This window comes from Podarcis cretensis (assembly GCF_951804945.1).
Source record: "Podarcis cretensis genome assembly, chromosome: 10".
Classification (NCBI taxonomy): domain Eukaryota; kingdom Metazoa; phylum Chordata; class Lepidosauria; order Squamata; family Lacertidae; genus Podarcis; species Podarcis cretensis.
This window is the reverse complement of record NC_137179.1, coordinates 77,836,601-77,849,042: the sequence shown is the minus strand read 5'-3', so window position 1 is coordinate 77,849,042 and position 12,442 is coordinate 77,836,601. Positions and strand designations below refer to the sequence as shown.

The 12,442-nt window shown below is 45.9% G+C and overlaps 1 protein-coding gene across 8 annotated transcripts in view; it reads left to right on the top strand.

Annotated features, from left to right (window-relative positions):
• Positions 1–12,442, top strand: part of ITPR2 (inositol 1,4,5-trisphosphate receptor type 2) — a 292,662-nt gene that overhangs the window by 87,402 nt on the left and 192,818 nt on the right. For all 8 annotated transcript variants that reach the window (XM_079993294.1, XM_079993291.1, XM_079993290.1 and 5 more), the window contains 3 exons: positions 7,126–7,319; positions 10,727–10,859; positions 12,081–12,138. In XM_079993294.1, the coding sequence (XP_079849420.1) occupies positions 7,126–7,319; positions 10,727–10,859; positions 12,081–12,138 (385 nt within the window). The remainder of the gene's footprint in view (positions 1–7,125; positions 7,320–10,726; positions 10,860–12,080; positions 12,139–12,442) is intronic.

Genomic DNA, 12,442 nt, shown 5'->3' with positions numbered 1-12,442 from the left:
ACTTTCACTGAGGGGGAACAGAAGCATTGTCAAAATCTTGATACCTGTAAGATTATTTAGCAGTAGTGGATGGTGTGATGGGACACTGTTGCTCACCTGGTCACACTGCTGCCACTTCCTGGAAGGTAGAGGGGATGGGGTGAGGCAGTGGCAAGGTCAGCACAACACAAACACTTCAGTGCTCTTGCCAGTGCATTTGAAAAGGTATAGAAAAGTTTCAAGGAAAAGGAACCTAAAGAAATAAGCCCCAAGCCGTAAACAGCCTGATAGAAACTCAGCATGTTCCATGGTCACAGAGTGCATAATTTTGTTTGGAGTGGAGGAATGGAAAAACAGGAATAGGGACAAGGATTGGAAAGGGATGATGTGGCTGGTTGGAATACTGAACAGGAACACTCCACACTGCAATACTTGGTTTCAGTTCCCACTTGTGTTGAATAATAATAGTGTTATGGGTTTAGCTTAACTAGGTGGTGAAATAAAGAAAACTGAAATTTGAGAAGGAATGGTGGATAAAATGACAGGATTTTAATGGGAAAATCAGAGTTGGAAGAGACCCAAAGGTCATCTAGTCCAACCCCCTGCAATGCAGGAATCTCAGCTAAAGCATCCATGACAGATGGCCATCCAGCCTCTGCTTCAAAACTTCCAAGGAAGGAGAGTCCACCACCTCTTGTGGGAGTCTGTTCCACTGCTGAGCAGCTCTTAGAGTCAGAAAGTTTTTCCAAATGTTTAGTTGGAGCAGGCCCCAGCCAACAGAATGGCTGGGGCAGGTTCTGGGGGGGGGGAATGCACTGGGACCCCCAATTTCAGTGATCACAGGTAGGAGGAGGAGTTACGCTACGACCAAACTATGTCATTACCAAGGAGGCAGGTTTAGTCATTGTTTGAAGACTATCGCTGTCTCCGTGTCTGGTCTTGACCGGATGGATACTGGAATCAGCAAGGGAGACCCACATGACATGAAAGTGTTGCTGTGCAATGCCAGGTCAATGATTCACAAGATCACTGCCATCCATGATTTTATTGGGGATGGAGGACTTGACCTGGCATGTGTAACAGAGACTCAGTTGGATGAAGCAGATGGGCCTGTTCTTGCCGCTGCTTGTCCACCAGGGTTCTCTTCTGCACAGCAACCCAGGTCATGTGGGTGGGTGGGTTGCAGTGATTTTTAGGAAGTCATTAGCTTGCACCAGGCATCCTATTGGGAAGACCCAGTTTTCTGAGTGCATGTTCTGGAAGTTGGGCAATAGGAACTTCCAGCACAGGCATGGCATTTATTAAACATTATCAATTGCTGACACATCCTTTAAAGCTGATTCAGCTTTAAAGCAACACTTCCCAAGCAGTGGGAATAAAACCTCAGCCAAGCAAAATCTGTAGATAGCTCACTTAGCTATCTTAAACGCCATGGTCCTCTGAAAGAACTTATCTAGAATGAACCAAAAAGAAATCCCATCTTCCCATAGACAATGAACTTCCCAAATTTAAACACCTGCTCCATTAATAACCCTTCTTTTAGAAAGCCAGCTCTTCTACCATGGCATGAAAAACCCTTTGAGCCAAAACTTGGACAAAGTCCAGACACCCCTGGAAGCTGAAATTGGCTATTACCTGCCAATCCACACCAGTTTCTGGGGATAAGATATGTTAAATAGTGGGTAGACATAGCAGACGATGCAGCGATTTCTCCAAAGCAGCTCTTTATTTGTAAGCTGGAACGGAACTGAACAGCAAACAGCTCAGCCGGCCTGCTTTTATAGGCAGCCGGCTGTCAACATTGTAGCAACAACAACCCAGGGTTTCCCACCTAAAGTAACTGACGTGGACCTGAGTGAAAACTATATCCACGATACCCCTGGGGGCCAGGGTGAGAACGTCAATACATAACACCCATCCGAAACTGACATAAGGCATTAGTTACAATCATAGTGGTTCCATTACATACAGCAATACCCGTATTGGTTTCAGTAAAACACATAAGCATATTAATTGACCCTATTCACCATACAGCTTTAGATGTGCAGTTTGTCCAGTGAACATAGTCTTTTAAATGCGCTGGGCGCTTGGAAACCCTGCTGGATTGCCGAGGGCCAGTACCAGAGTCCTGGTGGCCTTCCGATTCTGGCGGCAACTGTGGTGCGGCCAAATGTGGCATTGAGCCTGTGTTCCCTGGCTCTGCTGTTGTCGAAGGAACCACCGCGAGCGGACTCAGTGGACGGTCAGGCACGGCGGTGGTATGAGTCTCTGGAGAGCCAGGCAGACCCAACGAAATGGCTTGGTTCGGCTCCATGCCCTCAGTTTGTGAGGAAGATGTAGGTGGAGCCTCGCCTTCCATTAACAACTGCTCTGGAGCTGGGGCCACAGTTGGGGGCACAGCGGTAGTGTCCAATTCCCCAATCCTGCACCTTAGCTGGTCTATGTGCCGGCACCACAAGTGTCCGTTCTCGAGTGCCACCTGGTACGAATGGGGCCCTGTGACTCCCACTACCACAAAGTTCCAGGCAAAAACCTGATCCCCCGGAATAAAGGACCGTGGGGCGTTAGTACAGCCCGGGGGCTCGGCCTCACCAAAGTTTGGTGTAGCCGGTCAAGCGGTGACCTGAGGCGGTGGCCCATAAGCAGTTTGGCCAGGCTCTGCCCTGTGGCTGCATGAGGGGTGATGTGCTGCACAAGCAAGTATTCAGTGACCCGCTCGTGCCAGTCCCTCTGTTCCAGGGGCTTCAGTGTCTCTTTTGCTGATCGCACCATTCTTTCTGCCTGCCCGTTGCTGGCCGGGTGAAATGGTGCTGTTAGGGCATGTCGGATGCCCAGCCCCAAGAGGTACCTTTCTAAGGTGCCCGACGTGAGCTGTGGTCCGTTGTCCGAGAAGAGGACATCAGGACACCCATGAGTTGCAAACAGCCCCCGCAGCACCCGGATGACGTCTTCGGTAGCGGTGGAGGGCACCAGGGCCACCTCCAGCCATTTAGAGTAGACGTCCACCACTACCATAAAGGTCCGGCCATGAAAGGGTCTGGCAAGATCGATGTGCACACTCCCAGGTATCTCCCAGGTATTACCCTTAGCTGCTGGCGGTGCAGGTCTCGACTCTTGGCATGCTTGACAGGAGGCAACTCACGAAGTGATGGCATTGTCCATACAAGGGCACCAGACGTAACACCGAGCCAACGCCTTCATTTTGACGATTCCCGGGTAGCCGATGTGCAGAGTCTCAAGGATGCGTTGGCGGAGTCTTTGGGGAACCACGGCTCGGCCTCCCCACAGTAGGTAGCCGCGATGAGTCGAGAGCTCGTGCTGTCTGGTTCCAAACAGCTGGACCTCTGGTGTGAAAGACCCTTCCAGCCACCCCCTGCATACCCAGTTGAATACACGTTTGATGGTGTGGTCCTGGGCAGATGTGGAGGCTACATCGGCGGCCGATACTGGCACTGCTGGGTGGTCCTCAATTAGGAGGAGCGATGAAGCAGGAGCCGGGTCTTCCACAAGTGCTGGAAGAGGGCAATGACTGAGAGTGTTGGCATGGCCCATCAATTTTACAGGGCGATGGACGAGCTGGTAGCTGTACACTGCCAGAAAGACAGTCCATAGCAGCATGTGTGGTGAGAGGACCAGTGGAGTTGGTTGATCACTGGCAAGGAGGCCCAGGAGCGGCTTGTGGTCAGTAATGAGGTCAAAGGTTCTCCCATAGAGGTATTCGTGGAACCTCTTTACTCCAGCCACAAGTGCCAGTGCCTCCTTGCTGAGCTGCCTGTACCGTATTTTTCGCCCTATAGGACGCACTTTTCCCCCTCCAAAAATGAAGGGGAAATGTGTGTGCGTCCTATGGGGTGAATGCAGGCTTTCGCTGAAGCCTGGAGAGCGAGAGGCGTTTGTGCGCACCGACACCTCTCGCTCTCCAGGCTCCAGGAAGCTATCCGCAAGCCTTGCGTGCCCGGGGGAACTCCCCCCGGGCGCAAGGCTTGCGGGCGGCAGCCTGCAGCGCGGAGCAAGGGGCGCCCTTTGGAGGACAGCTGCTGATTTGAGTCTGCGGATACCAAGACGTCATCAAAATATGGCACTACGCCTGGAAGCCCCTGCTGGAGACGGTCCATGAGGCTTTGAAAGATGCCAGGAGCCACATTCACCCTGAACTGCAAACTGAGGCACCGGAACGCCCCTTGGTGGGTGACGATCGTCTGGGCTTCAGTAGTGGCATCGTCGACAGGCAGTTGTTGATAGGCTTGGGCAAGGTCCAGTTTAGTGAAGACCCTGGGTGAGGACCCAGGGAATGCAGCAGGTGGTGAACAACGGGAACCGGTAAGCGTGCTGCTGAAGTGCCTTGTTGATGGTGCACTTGTAGTCAGCGCAGATTCTTACTGACCCGTCCTGCTTGACAGGCATGACGATGGGGGCTTCCCACTTGGCGTGGTCAACTGGCTCCAAAACTCCTTGGGCGATCAGCTTGTCAAGTTGTTCGTCCACCTTAGCCTTGAGAGCAAATGGGACCCGACGTGGCTTTAGCTTAATGGGGGTGACTTGTGGATCTAGGCTGAAGGAGATGGGCGTACCTGTATATTGGTCCAAAGTGCCGTCGAAAACCTCAGCAAAGTCTTTGATTAGGCCATCAACCTCTGCATTGGAGATGCAGTTGATGCCGGTGACTTCCAGGCCGAGGGCATCAAACCAGTCTAGCCCTAGGAGGCTAGGCCACAGGTCTTCGACCACCACCAGTCGGAGCAGGCCTGAAAAATTCTTGAAAGCGACCCAGAACTGGCCAACACCTACCTTGGGGATGTCGTTTCCCTGGTAGTCTCTCAAATGTATGCGGTTTGGGTCGAGTTGCCTCTTGGACAGCTTGGGCATGAGTCTTTTGATGGTGCTCCAGGATATGACAGACAAGGCAGATCTCCATGTCACATGGAGCTCCTTCGATGAGCACAGTGGCATGTAGCTTGCAACGCATAGGCGAGTCGGTTTGGCCAATCATGGTTTTGGATGGGCAGTGGCAGTTGGTGAAGGCGAAGCAGCTTCCCTTGGTGGACCAGGGGGAAGACTTGGACTTGCGAGATGGCGAAGGGGGGGTGTTAGATGGAGCCGATTGACAGACCTTAGTGATGTGGCCCCTCCTGGATCATCGCCGACAGATGGCAGCCGGCTGTCAACATTATAGCAACAACAACCCAGGGTTTCCCGCCTAAAGTAACTGACATGGACCTGAGTGAAAACTATATACACGATACTCTTGGTGGCCAGGGGAGAACTTCAATACATAACAAGATAGATATCCTCTTACATTTCCCAGATAGGCACACAGACTGAAACTGCGGGAGAAGAACCTCCCCCCTTTCCTCCTGCCTATCGCTCATCCTGAGCTGATCTAGGCAGACCTGCATTCCAAGCAGGCAAAACAAATCACACAGACAACTCAGCACAAAGGGCTGTCTGCTTCTGAAGAGACAGATGCTCCAGATTCCATTTCCGATTCTTCAGGGGGTTTGGGGTTTATTTCAGGGTGTGGGGCAGGTGATTGGGTCAGAGCCGGGACAGAGACAGGGTCCAAAAGAGCTGGGCTGAGACAGGGCTGGGGCAGATTTAAGAGGCATGGGTTCAGAAAATAGGTTAGGGCAAAACCCTGGGTTTGGGCAGGTCATGGGGGGCAGGAAGGAGGAGGGGACTTCTCTTCCTCAACAGTCTGAATTCTGGGGACTACTGGCTAAATGGAACACATGGATGGGCAGAGAGTGGGGGTGGGGCACATTGCAAAAAAAATTAATTTGACAGATTCAATGTTACAATCATGCAAACCCATATTATACCTTCCTACCTCAGACTGGCAAAGCAGGTTTCATGGGTCAGCCCTATTAGCTTGACACACACGTCAGGAACGGCCTTCCTTCCCCTGCCGATTTAAAGCCAGCTGTTTTACAGATCCTAATTTCCTCCAGAACAGTTACAGCTCTTCAGACATTCACAGATTCACACTCTTTCACCATTCACATGACACCCCTATTAATATTCACCTTAACAAGCTGTTTTATAGAGCACGATCACAGATCCTAACCAGAATGGATCTCCTTGGCATTTGTCCGTGACTTCTCAAGGTCTGCCAGTGTGTGTGTGTGTGTGTGCGCGCGCGTGTGTGTGTGTGTTATGGAGTCTCCTTTGGAGGTGCCCGAGGTGTGCCAATACTTCAAAAACCGTTCCCCAGTTTCTCACCAGAGTCGGTCAAAAGGCACAGCTCATAAACAGGGCAATATGACAGGCGAAATTAATGCCTTCTTAGCTCCACGTTCTGGCACCATATGATGGGTCTGCTTTCAAACCCTGAACCGTCTTTGTCACAGAGAATCAATTATTGGCAGAGACAGGGATATTCCAATTAACACCTTTAATCAGCTGAGCAAAGGTAGCGCAAGCATGCCCAACAAAGGAACTGGAAAATGCCGGCACAAGGAAGTCTAGAGTTTTAAAAACTTTTCTCCACCCTCCTCCCTCCTCAGTGGCCTCTTGGCTGTAAATAAAGACCAGGCTGGTTAATAGCCCTTGAGCACTAGACACAGGAAAAGTAACTCCTTAACACAGGCACCTCCTTTTGTTACATTCCACAGCCAGAGCTGAAACAGCTTCTAAAGAAAAGACAGATTACCCCTTGATTGGCTATAAACTGCTGACACATTTCTTAGAATGAAACTCCTGACAGATTCTTCAGCAGGAAACAGAACAAAGACAGCATTAATTTAGCAAGCACAATTGTACAGAAGCGAAGATGGCATTAGTTATGAATACAAACACCCACGCGCACACCCACACCCACATAGAGAGAAAGAGAGAGAATAAGAACATATTTCTGAGACCCTACAGTAGCAGCAACAAATTCTTACCCCTTATCTTTTGAATTGATACATAAACCCATCATATTCTAGAAGAACTAGGGACTGGAACAGTCTGGTTAAGAAGCTAAAGAGATCTTCAGTTAACTCAACTTGTAGACTCTGCAAGAACATTTGATAATGTAGATGTGCTTGGAGCATTGGGCTATTTTATTAATACATATATATTTAAATTTAATATCTTCTTTTTCAGTCAGAGAGGCAATTGCCCATCAGAGTGACAACTTTCTGTTTTTATATTTCATATACACAGGAAACAATGTTATGAGAACCATTCATGGCGTGGGAGAGATGATGACTCAAATGGTCCTCAGCAGAGGTTCTATTTTTCCTCTTTCTGTACCTGATGTAGCCCCAAGTGTCCACCCAAGCAAGCAAGCCAACATTGTAGAGAGTGAAGATGTCACTGTCATGGACACCAAATTAAAAATCATTGAGATTTTACAGGTAAAGACCTTTACTTTAAATTTTTAAAATGAAACAAAGCACCAACTATATATATTATGTACTGTAACATCAAGGCATGAGCATGAAGGCTTGTGGTTATGGTGACTCCAGTTTTTGAATTGTGGTGTGGGATTTTGACTCCAGCACAAGGCCATCTCACCAGCTAGTTAGTTTCCACTAGAGTTATGGCTACTCTGGCAACTTCAATTTCTCTCAGTTTCTCAGTTTTCCAATTTTAAATTCTGTTTTCCACATTTGTACATTTCTACATCAATTTGCGATTTCTTTGTTTATTTAAAATCCTCATGAAAAGTTTAATGTGCAGTTCTAATATACACATTTTTGTACGAAATTTTAACCAATATGCACATTTTGCAATCAATTTATCCCTATACACTATATTTTTGTTATTTTCCCAAAGGAGTTCATTTTATTGTACACATTTCCCTAAAATATGCATTTTTGTACACACTGGTTGAAGAACTGCAACAAAATTTTGAGAAGTGCGACTTTTGAAAGATAGCTGTGTCTCAGTGCACATTCTGGTGCGAGAAGTGTGAATTAGGTTTGTTGTTGTTTAGCCGTTTAGTCGTGTCCAACTCTTCGTGACCCCATGGACCAGAGCACACCAGGCACTTCTGTCTTCCACTGCCTCCCGCAGTTTGGTCAAACTCATGCTGGTAGCTTCGAAGACACTATCCAACCATCTCGTCCTCTGTCGTCCCCTTCTCCTTGTGCCCTCCATCTTTCCCAACATCAGGGTCTTCTCCAGGGAGTCTTCTCTTCTCATGAGGTGGCCAAAGTATTGGAGCCTCAGCTTCACTATCTGTCCTTCCAGTGAGCACTCAGGGCTGATTTCGTTAAGAATGGATAGGTTTGATCTTCTTGCAGTCCAAGGGACTCTCAAGAGTCTCCTCCAGCACCATAATTCAAAAGCATCAATTCTTCGGCGATCAGCCTTCTTTATGGTCCAGCTCTCACTTCTATACATCACTACTGGGAAAACCATAGCTTTTACTATACGGACATTTGTTGGCAAGGTGATGTCTCTACTTTTTAAGATGCTGGTTTGACATTGCTTTCCTCCCAAGAAGCAAGCTTCTCTTAATTTTGTGGCTGCTGTCACCATCTGTAGTGATCATGGAGCCCAAGAAAGTAAAATCTCTCACTGCCTCCATTTCTTCCCCTTCTATTTGCCAGGAGATGATGGGCCCAGTGGCCATGATCTTCGTTTTTTTGATGTTGAGCTTCACACCATATTTTGCGCTCTCCTCTTTCACCCTCATTAAAAGGTTATTTAATTCCTCCTCACTTTCTGCCATCAGGGTTGTGTCATCTGCATATCTGAGATTGTTGATATTTCTTCCAGCAATCTTAATTCCGTCTTGGGATTCATCCAGCCCAGCCTTTCGCATGATGAATTCTGCATATAAGTTAAATAAGCAGGGAGACAAAATACAGCCTTGTCATACTCCTTTCCCAATTTTGAACCAATCAGTTGTTCCATATCCAGTTCTAACTGTAGCTTCTTGTCCCACATAGAGATTTCTTAGGAGACAGATGAAGTGATCAGGCACTCCCATTTCTTTAAGAACTTGCCATAGTTTGCTGTGGTCGACACAATCAAAGGCTTTTGCATAGTTAATGAAGCAGAAGTAGATGTCTTTCTGGAACTCTCTAGCTTTCTCCATAATCCAGCGCATGTTTGCAATTTGGTCTCTGGTTCCTCTGCCTCTTCTAGATCCAGCTTGCACTTCTGGGAGTTCTCGGTCCACATACTGCTTGAGCCTTCCTTGTAGAATTTTAAGCATAACCTTGCTAGCGTGTGAAATGAGTGCAATCGTGCGGTAGGTGGAGCATTCTTTAGCACTGCCCTTTTTGGGGATTAGGATGTAGACTGATCTTCTCCAATCCTCTGGCCACTGCTGAGTTTTCCAAACTTGCTGGCATATTGAGTGTAGCACCTTAACAACACCATCTTTTAAAATTTTTAATTGTTCAGCTGGAATACCATCACTTCCACTGGCCTTGTTATTAGCAGTGCTTTCTAAGGCCCATTTGACTTCACTCTCCAGGATGTCTGGCTCAAGGTCAGCAACCACACTACCTGGCGTGTGCGAGACATCCATATCTTTCTGGTATAATTCCTCTGTGTATTCTTGCCACCTCTTCTTGATGTCTTCTGCATCTGTTAGGTCCTTACCACTTTTGTCCTTTATTATGGTAATCTTTGAATGAAATGTTCCTTTCATATCTCCAATTTTCTTGAACAGATCTCTAGTTCTTCCCATTCTGTTGTTTTCCTCTATTTCTTTGCATTGCTCGTTTAAGAAGGCCTTCTTGTCTCTCCTTGCTATTTTTTGGAAATCTGCATTCAATTTCCTGTATCTTTCTCTATCTCCCTCGCATTTTGCTTGCCTTCTCTCCTCCGCTATTTGTAAGGCCTCATTGGACAGCCACTTTGCTTTCTTGCATTTCCTTTTCATTGGGATGGTTTTCGTTGCTGCCTCCTGTATAATGTTACGAGCCTCCATCCATTGTTCTTCAGGTACTCTGTCCAGCAAATCTAAATCATTAAACCTGTTCGTCACTTCCACTGTGTATTATTCATAAGGGATTTGATTTAGATTGTATCTTACCGGCCCAGTGGTTTTTCCTACTTTCTTCAGTTTAAGCTTGAATTTTGCTATAAGAAGCTGATGATCTGAGCCACAGTCTTCTCCAGGAGTTGTTTTTGCTGACTGTATAGAGCTTCTTCATCTTTGGCTGCAGAGAATATAATCAATCTGATTTCAATGCTGCCCATCTGGTGATGTCCACGTGTAGAGTCGTCTCTTGTGTTGTTGGAAAAGCGTGTTTGTGATGACCAGCTTGTTCTCTTGACAGAACTCTATTAGCCTTTGTCCTGCTTTGTTTTGCTCTCCAAGGCCAAACTTGCCAGTTGTTCCTTTTATCTCTTGATTCCCTACTTTAGCATTCCAATCCCCTATAATGAGAAGAACATCCTTCTTTGGTGTCACTTCTATAAGGTGTTGTAAGTCTTCATAGAATTGGTCAATTTCAGTTTCTTCAGCACCAGTAGTTGGTGCATAAACTTGGATTACTGTTATGTTAAAAGGTCTGCTTTGGATTCGTATCGTTTCTCATTAAAATGCAAGCAAAATCAAATTGCTCCCCTATTCAACACATGTGCCTGATTTATTTGCACTATAGAAGACAGTTTCTATTAACAGATCTGCTAACAGTAGTTTTCAAAAAACGTGTGATCTTTTGAAATATTGCATTTTATTACATACCTTTTAAGGCAACAATAATAACCTTGGTTTCACAAGCAAATCATCTTCAGGTGCTTCAGAAAACTTGCACAGAGGTTCAGAAATGTGTTGTGTCAATCTCTTGCTTTGTAGTTTATTCTTAGCGTTCGGCTTGACTACAGAATATCGTACATGCTGTCAATTTACAAGAAGGAATTTGGAGAGAGCAGTGAAAATGTTGATAGTTCAGTGACATCTCCCCCTGACACACCAACTCTCACATCAGGTATTGTTATTAAAGTGGAATAATTCAACATAATGATGATTCCTTTGAATAAGTGTTGAAATAAAAGATGAGTGGGCATTCACCTACTAGTTTAGGCAAAATGTTCAGAAACTCTAATGTGGGGAAACTTTGGAGATAATGGCTGGACAATTCTGACAGTGCTTCAGACCTTAGTCAATTTATGAGTTGTTTCCGACAAAAGTCTTGAATGACTTATAAAAAAAATAAATCCAGCTAACAGTGCAACGTTGAAAATCAATTTAATATAGATGAGACGGTGGTCAGATTGTAACACAAATTCCTCCACACACATTTGCCTTAGACTTTGCCTCCAAACCAATAGCCCTGTGGAAAATTGATGGTCAAATGCCTGGCAGGAGAGAATCATCTTTGACTGACACACACACAAATGTCAATGTTGGCTCCAGGCAAGCCTCCCTGGGGAAAGTATTCCATAGATGGGAAGCTATGATAAGGTTACCAGATTTTTTTCAATGAATCCAGGGACACTTTTTAACTTCAGAAGGAATGACAGGATTTTGTCACGGGACTGATTTGTAAATCCGAGGACTGTCCCCGTGAAACAGGGACGTCTGGTAACCTTAAGCTATGACTGAAAAGACCCAGTCTCTTGTGGCTGTCCTCCAGACTGCTGCCTCGCTTGCACATGTGGGAAAACTGCAAATCAGTTTGGGGACTCGCATGCCTGCTCTTTGACTCACGTTCTCCAATTGTACAGAGAATGTAATAGGTACTGCATTTATTTGATGGTGAAATCTCTCTGGCTCTGTAATGCAAAGTCAGATCACAGGATCAGGGACTTTATTTTCCAGTTTAGTTGTTACGTTCTAGGTATGATTTTTGGTGGAGGAGAAAGTGCCTGCTCCCTGTGTCCAGAGGTTGAGTATTGTTTGAACATGCATTCCAAGAAATGGATCGTACGTAGGTGTTCTGTTTTGTTCAGTAACTTGAAGTTTAGTTGCCCTATTTTTATTTATTGCTTCTTATTTGTGGGTTATGTGACCAAGCATAGGTGAGATGCTGTGGTTAAAAGGCTAGTGAGTGAGCTGCTGTCATCCTTGGACAATGTGTTAATAGTGTCCTTTGATTTCTTTTTTTGTGTCATACCAGTCACTGTTGGTTGTTCATTCCTAGGACAAAATAAGTAAGGGGGTGTAGTAATTTTTGTATTGCTAACTTTACCAAAATCTCATTTCATAGGAGTTGTTCCTAATATAGATGAAATTGCTGCTGAAGCAGAAACTATGTTTGCTGGCAGGTAAGCTCTAAAATGGCTCAATTCCTTCCATTTTTATACTTGGCCAACTTCGCCTCCCCCCCATCATCCTCCTGCTTTGTAATACTAACAAACACTTCCTGTTTACTCTTTTCCCTTTCTCCTGTTTGCTGATGTACTGCTACTTCAGTGGTAGAACTTTTAATTGTAGAATGCTTTATAAACATTTTAATGATTCAGCCTTGAATCACAGTAGCTTCTATCTAGTAGACATAGACTGAATATTTGATTTTTTAAAAATGTTTTTTATTTGCTGGTTATATTATACTGCTTTGAGATATTCTAA